Consider the following 6,265-nt stretch of genomic DNA (forward strand, 5'->3'; position numbering starts at 1 on the left):
AGACGGAGTTCACCAGCAGAGTTAGACCCAGGGACGTTCTGTGTAGCCGAAACCGGCTGAACGTGAACCTAGAGCCATAACTGGCGAGCACACGATGCCGCCGAGCACACGCATGAACATGAATATCTTGGTTCCGCGCTCGCAGTCCCCTCGTTCCCGCCTCGCGCTCAAACACTCAGGCTGGCGACAGGCTTGCACTCTCCAGTGTGGAAGACTTGCGCTCCCCGCGGCGGCCCAGGCGAACCCCGCTCTCCCTGTGCCTGCCACCCCAGTCCTCCAACCCCATCCTCTACCTCCCCAACCTAACGACATCTCTGTGGTCTGCCCTCCCGCCCTGGCGAGCAGGTGAGAGGCGGAGCTGCAATGCCCATCCCGCGGCTGTCAGGTGCCCAGGGAAGAGTTTGGCGACCAGCAGGGCTGCGTGGATTTCGGGCAGCGCCAACTTTCTGCCTGTATGACTTTGGGCAAGTAATTTCATTCCTCTGAGCCTGTCTTTGCACCTGCAAAGAGAGCTACAGATCCCTTCTAGGTAGAGTGAGTGTGGTGAGGACCCAGCGGGTGCACAGGGCACCAGGCGCACGGATGCTCATCAGGCCAGGGCGCGCGCTCGCTGCAAATGGAGTTCCCCTGTGTGCGCCGCTCTGCAGCTCCAAGTGCAGCCTGGAGCCAGCCGGCCGAACCGCGGGATCCCTCCGGGGTGGGATAAGGGAGGGGAGCCCCCGCGGCCCCCTCCCGGCCCTCGGCGCGGCCGCGTGCGTGGTGTCATTGGCCCGGGCAGCCGGGTGGGCGGGAGGATGACATCAGCGGCAGGTTGGATTATAAAGGCGCGAGCGGAGTCACGGGCTCAGAGCGCACCCAGCCGGCGCCGCGCAGCACTGGGAGCCTGCTCGCCCTGCAGCCCCAGCCAGCTTGCTCCGCACCAGCCTGCTGGTCTGCCCGCCGACCCGCGCGCCCTCGCTGCCGCCCGTCTGCGCCCCTAGACCCCAGCGGCACCATGCATCTCTCCCAGCTGCTGGCCTGCGCCCTGCTGCTCATGCTGCTCTCACTCCGGCCCTCCGAAGCCAAGCCCGGGGCGCCGCCGAAGGTGGGTGCTGTCGTGGGGACGCCGAGCCTGAGAGAGTCGTGGGAGGCTGAGGGCTTGGAGAATGCGGCGCGCAGGACCCAAGAGAGAGGGAAGGCAGGCGGCTCTCTCCTCCGAGATGCGCGTGGGCGAGAGCCGGGGAGCCCTCGAAGCGCGGACTCGGGGGTCCACTCCCCCAGCCTCCGGAGAACGCTGGCCCATGCGCAGCCCCCTGCCCCAGCGTGGCCTGCCCGGCGAGCAGCAAAGGAGGGGAGGGCAGGGGGCTTCCAGAGGGAGCGGAGAAGGTGGCCGCGTGGCAGGTGGATGCGGGGCCAAGCTGGCCGGCATCGGTGGGGGCGGCTCTGGGCTCAGAAGGGACACCCTGCGCCGGCGGGCGCGTGGGGCTGGAGCATCAGAGTCTCCCGTGCTGCAGCCGCACGTCCCTTCACCTGCCCGCTCTTTCTTCGGACAGGTCCCGCGAAACCCGCCGGGAGAGGAGGTAGCCGAGCCGCAGGCTGCGGGCGGCGGTCAGAAGAAGGGCGACAAGGCTCCCGGAGGCGGGGGCGCCAACCTCAAGGGCGACCGATCGCGACTGCTCCGGGACCTGCGCGTGGACACCAAGTCGCGGGCAGCGTGGGCCCGCCTTCTGCACGAGCACCCCAACGCGCGCAAATACAAAGGAGGCAACAAGAAGGGCTTGTCCAAGGGCTGCTTCGGCCTCAAGCTGGACCGAATCGGCTCCATGAGCGGCCTGGGATGTTAGTGCGGCGCCCCCTGGCGGCGGTGAGTACCGCCGACCCCGCGCCCAGCCCCAGCCCGGCCTGGCTTTGCTCAAGTTGTGCCAGGCGTTTGCCCGCCGCCCCCTTTATTATCCCCCTTTACAGACAAAGAAAGCGAAGGATAAAGTGATCAGGGAACTTTGGCAAGGTCAGAAATGGCTCAGCCTGGTTGAACCCACCAGGCTTCTTCTAGAGAAGCAGAAACAGGCTTGGTGGCGTCTCACCCACCCCTGCACCTTAGCTGAACTAGCAGTACTGGCCCCAGCTGGCCAGCTGGTGGGGGGATTGAGGGGAGATCATGGGTTTGTGGGAGCAGAGAAGGAAGGTTATACCCACAAGCCCAGGGGACATTGATCATCTGCCGGCCACCATGCCCCCTGTAGCGAGAGTAGCCCTCTGTTGGCACCGTCAGGGCGCCCTTCTGCCTGGGGCACTCCGATTCCTGTCCTTTCTCTAAACCCAGGCAGTGGGCAAACTGGTCTGTCCAGGGTCCTGTCCCTTCTCTAAACCCAGGCAGTGGGCAAACTGGTCTGTCCAGGGAGCTGCAGCCCCGTGGCTTCAGGGGTGAATCTCAGTGCTTGTGGTACTATTTCAGGGACTAGGAAAGATACTAAATATTTTTTGCCCCACCCTCAAACTCGACATGTCCCAGAGTCCCTCACCAACCCTGTCCCCCGCCCAACCGGTGCTCTGGGCTCCGTTTCTGATGTGGGAATCTCACCCCGCACTAGGGCTGGAAACCTCTGCCCTACCGTCACCCCCTGCCGGGTGCCGCATGGTGGTAATTTACCGCTGCAGAGAGCCTCACCTCTCCTCTTTCCCTCCTCTCTATTCCTGCCGCCTGCCTGTGCCCACTGAATAACAGCATCCCAGCCTCTGACATTGACAGTCATGTGCGTTAGGATCAGGCTCACTCGGCTTTCTCGCTTTCTTGCCTCCAGCTCAGCAGCTGCCACTGCCTGTCCCACACTTTGAATGTCCCATCCCAGGCTATGGGAAAGCTGCTGTCTCCACCCCAGAAACCCTTGTCAGTGTTGGGTCTTCCCCCGGAGGTAAACAAGAGCGCCTCTCCAGCACACTGTCTCTTTTTCACAATACAGAACACTTTTTCACAGTTTGTGAACCCATTCACCTCCCTGTATTGAACAGCTTAAGGGCCAAGTGCTGGCCTAAGGCACTCTAGGGCCCACTGCAGGCCATACAGACTCAGAAATATTTGTCAATGACCAGAGAAACCAGCACACCCTAGCCCATGGCCACTCCCACCTGCCCTAGGTTTTAACCAGTGCCCTTCCTCTCTTTGCAGCCAGACCTCCCTCGGCTGTGGGCTTCTCCCCAGTTCTGCAAAGGCTGCAGTTGTCTGTGATCTTGACTCTCCCCTGCACAGGGAGAAAAATGATTCTGACACTTGGGGACCAGCCTTCAGTAGCTACCCTTGGAATGCCTTTCCTCTCTTCTCTCCTGTCTAAACAACAAAGAGACGGAGTCTGAGGCCTCAAATTTTCAGTTTGATTTAAGCATGAAGTTCAAACTTTAGAACCAGAACAAATGTTAGCGACTCTTCCATGGGTTTGTACCTGGAATGCGCATTCCCACAGGGGCCTTGTTCTTGGGCCTGGCTGTCTGTGGTCACCAAGTGATGACCAGACGGGTGGTGAAAGATGCTGTGTAGGAGGAATCCATTGCTAAGAATTCTTGACCGCTTTGATCAGGGGTTCATTAATCTCCTACTAGCTCTCTTAGCATAGATGAACACTTATCATCAACATCCTCAACACCGGCTTATGCCCAACACCAGCTGTTTTACTATTATTTGGGAAGGGGGGTGTGGATTTATTATTTGGGTTTTTTTAAATGAAAAATAAAAACGCTACCCTCACTGCCCCCCATTCCCAGTGAGAGAGCAGAACATCCTTCCTGCAGGCTGCTGGTGGCGATGCCCAGGATATATCACTGGGGTTAAAGGGAAAGACAGCTTATATTTGTCACATTAATGAAAACTCTTTGAGGTTGTGGCCGTTTCTCCACGCAGGGGGTGACTTGGGCTCTAAGCCACCATAATGATGGTCGCTGATGGTTCTAGGTGTTGATTGTAAAATGCTAATGACAGAGACCAGCTGTGGGTGAAACCTGAATGAATACTTTGCCCCTGGGGCCCAGCAACATCACAGACAGCTGTCATCTGTGTAAACTCATGGCAGAGCCAGAGAAGGGAGTGGGGGAGGGTTCATCAAGCCATTCTGGCCCAGGTCCCCCCTGTGCATGCTGTCCTTTGGGAGGGCACTGAATGCCCCAGAAGGCTACCTTCCTTGGGCCCCGGGGCACCCACACACCCATTAGCAGGGAGTTTTCCCTGACAATGCTCAACCCAGAGCCCATGACTATGCATTTCCCCAAGGCTGGTGTGAGACACCATTTCCTCTACTTCTGAAGGGGACCTGGACCCACACCCTTTCCTCTGCACAACCAGCTAAGGAAGGAGGTGCTGTTTACTGGGTGGTGGCTGTGACCCAGACACTGCCGATGCCCAATCCGAGGCCCCCTGTTGAATCCAAAAGCCAGCCCTGGGAGGTGGCTATTATCCTATTTTATGGGTGAACACTCCCAGCTATCCAGGGTCATCCGGGGAGTCAATGTCAGAGCAGAGATTTGAGCCCAGGATGCCTGATCCTGACATGTCTCCCTTCTCCTTCCATCCACAGTCACTCAGACACACGAACCCAGGGCGAGCACTGACTGAGGGTTTGTGTTGTAGCAAAAAGGATGGGGGATTTTCCATTCTCTTTCTCTCACTGCGCCTCCCTGAGTGCCAAGGACAAGGCCTGTGGTTAGACTGGGGGAAGAAGGAGGGCTGCAGACACTCTGGTTCCACCTGTGCTGGGGCAGCAAAGCAGAAGGGGCCTGGGGAGTGTGTAGTGGGAGGCCCCTCCCATCTGCAGGAAGGCCTGGTGGGTTGGGGGTTGTGGAGGTCGGGGGACATCCCTCAAGCTGCTGGGGGAAGGGGAGGAAAGCTTCTAGAACCACCCTGCCTGCTAGGATTTCTCAGCTAAGGGGCCAGAACTGAGCGTCTGTGTTCACTCTGTGTTTCAGGATTGGGAACTGGCTCCGTTGTGCTGAGGTCACCTTTGGTCATCAGCTCCAGCATCTGGAAACACCTCCAACGCAATGTGGCTTTTACATTTCTTTCTTTCTTTTTTTCCTGGTACTGGGAATACACAACACCAGCTGTTTTATTATTATTTGGGGAGGGGGTTGTGATTTTATTATTTGGTTTTTTTAATGAAAAATAAAAAGTTATATATTATATATATATTATATACATGAACCACACACACTACCCCGACTTGATGACAAGGGACAGTTTTTAAGAGACTGACAGAACCAGCTGTAAAACATTGCTGTTTGTAAATTCATGTCATGCATAAATGTATTTATGTTGTAAAGCTATTTATATTGTTTATAAAGAGATATTTATAAAAATTTTATTTATGTAACTAAATGAAAGAAGTCAATCGTTGTAATGTTTTTGTCCTAACTAGTTGAAAAAATGTAAAAAAAAAAAAAAAAAGTCATTCCATGAATATCTTGAAAACTGTCTTTATTTACTTGTTGCCTTTACTTTTTAAGACTTAGGCTGAGGCAGAGGGAGAATGTTAAGAAAAGGCGTTTGCCTCCAGATAGACGTGACAGCCAGATACCCAATTCTGGATTTCTCTGTGTCAAGGCCTGGAGGCCTTGCTAAAAATACAGATTCCTACTCCCTCCACCCTCTGATCTACCGAATCTGATAGGACTAGCTGTGTAAGTTTTGTCCAAGTGATTCTGACCAGTTCAGCCAGGTCAGGAAGCTCTGCTCAAACACCTGACTGCTAGGAAGTCAGATGTTATGAATTAAATTAATAACGGCCGGGTGCAGTGGCTCACACCTATAATCCCAGCACTTTGGGAGGCCGAGGTGGGCGGATCATCTGAGGTCAGGAGTTCAAGACCAGCCTGGCCAATATGGTGAAACCCCATCTCTACTAAAAATACAAAAATTGCCGGGTGTGGTGGCAGGTGCCTATAACCCCAGCTACTTGGGAGGCTGAGGCAGAAGGATCGCTTGAACCTGGGAGGCGGAGTTGGCAGTGAGCCGAGATCACAGACTGTACCCCAATCCTGGGCAACAGAGCGAGACTCTGTCTCAAAAAAAAATTAATCTTGAATTCAGCTGACTTAGGGTCCTGTAAATTCTATTCCATCTTCTGCTATTAGTGGAAGAAATAGCTGCTAACTCCCTCTCTGTTTAGAGGAGATTTAGAAGGTTTCTGCGTATCTTGCAGAATTGGCCAGATCACCTTACGAATCTCAGCAACTCTGTTTTCTAGACTTGCTCACAAAGTGTGGAATGGATGATAGTTTCTGCCTCATAATGAATGCCATGGTC

The 6,265-nt window shown here is 55.4% G+C and overlaps 1 protein-coding gene across 1 annotated transcript; it reads left to right on the forward strand.

Annotated features, from left to right (window-relative positions):
• Positions 1-845: 845 nt before the first annotated feature.
• On the forward strand, positions 846-5,431 carry NPPC (natriuretic peptide C). Its single transcript, XM_033232086.1, has 3 exons — positions 846-1,084; positions 1,533-1,843; positions 4,930-5,431. Exons 1-2 carry the CDS (start codon positions 995-997, stop codon positions 1,821-1,823), a joined length of 381 nt encoding a protein of 126 aa, XP_033087977.1. The 5' UTR covers positions 846-994; the 3' UTR covers positions 1,824-1,843; positions 4,930-5,431.
• Positions 5,432-6,265: the final 834 nt, after the last annotated feature.

Source organism: Trachypithecus francoisi, unplaced genomic scaffold, assembly GCF_009764315.1.
Source record: "Trachypithecus francoisi isolate TF-2019V2 unplaced genomic scaffold, Tfra_2.0 Lachesis_group13, whole genome shotgun sequence".
Taxonomy (NCBI): Eukaryota; Metazoa; Chordata; class Mammalia; order Primates; family Cercopithecidae; genus Trachypithecus; species Trachypithecus francoisi.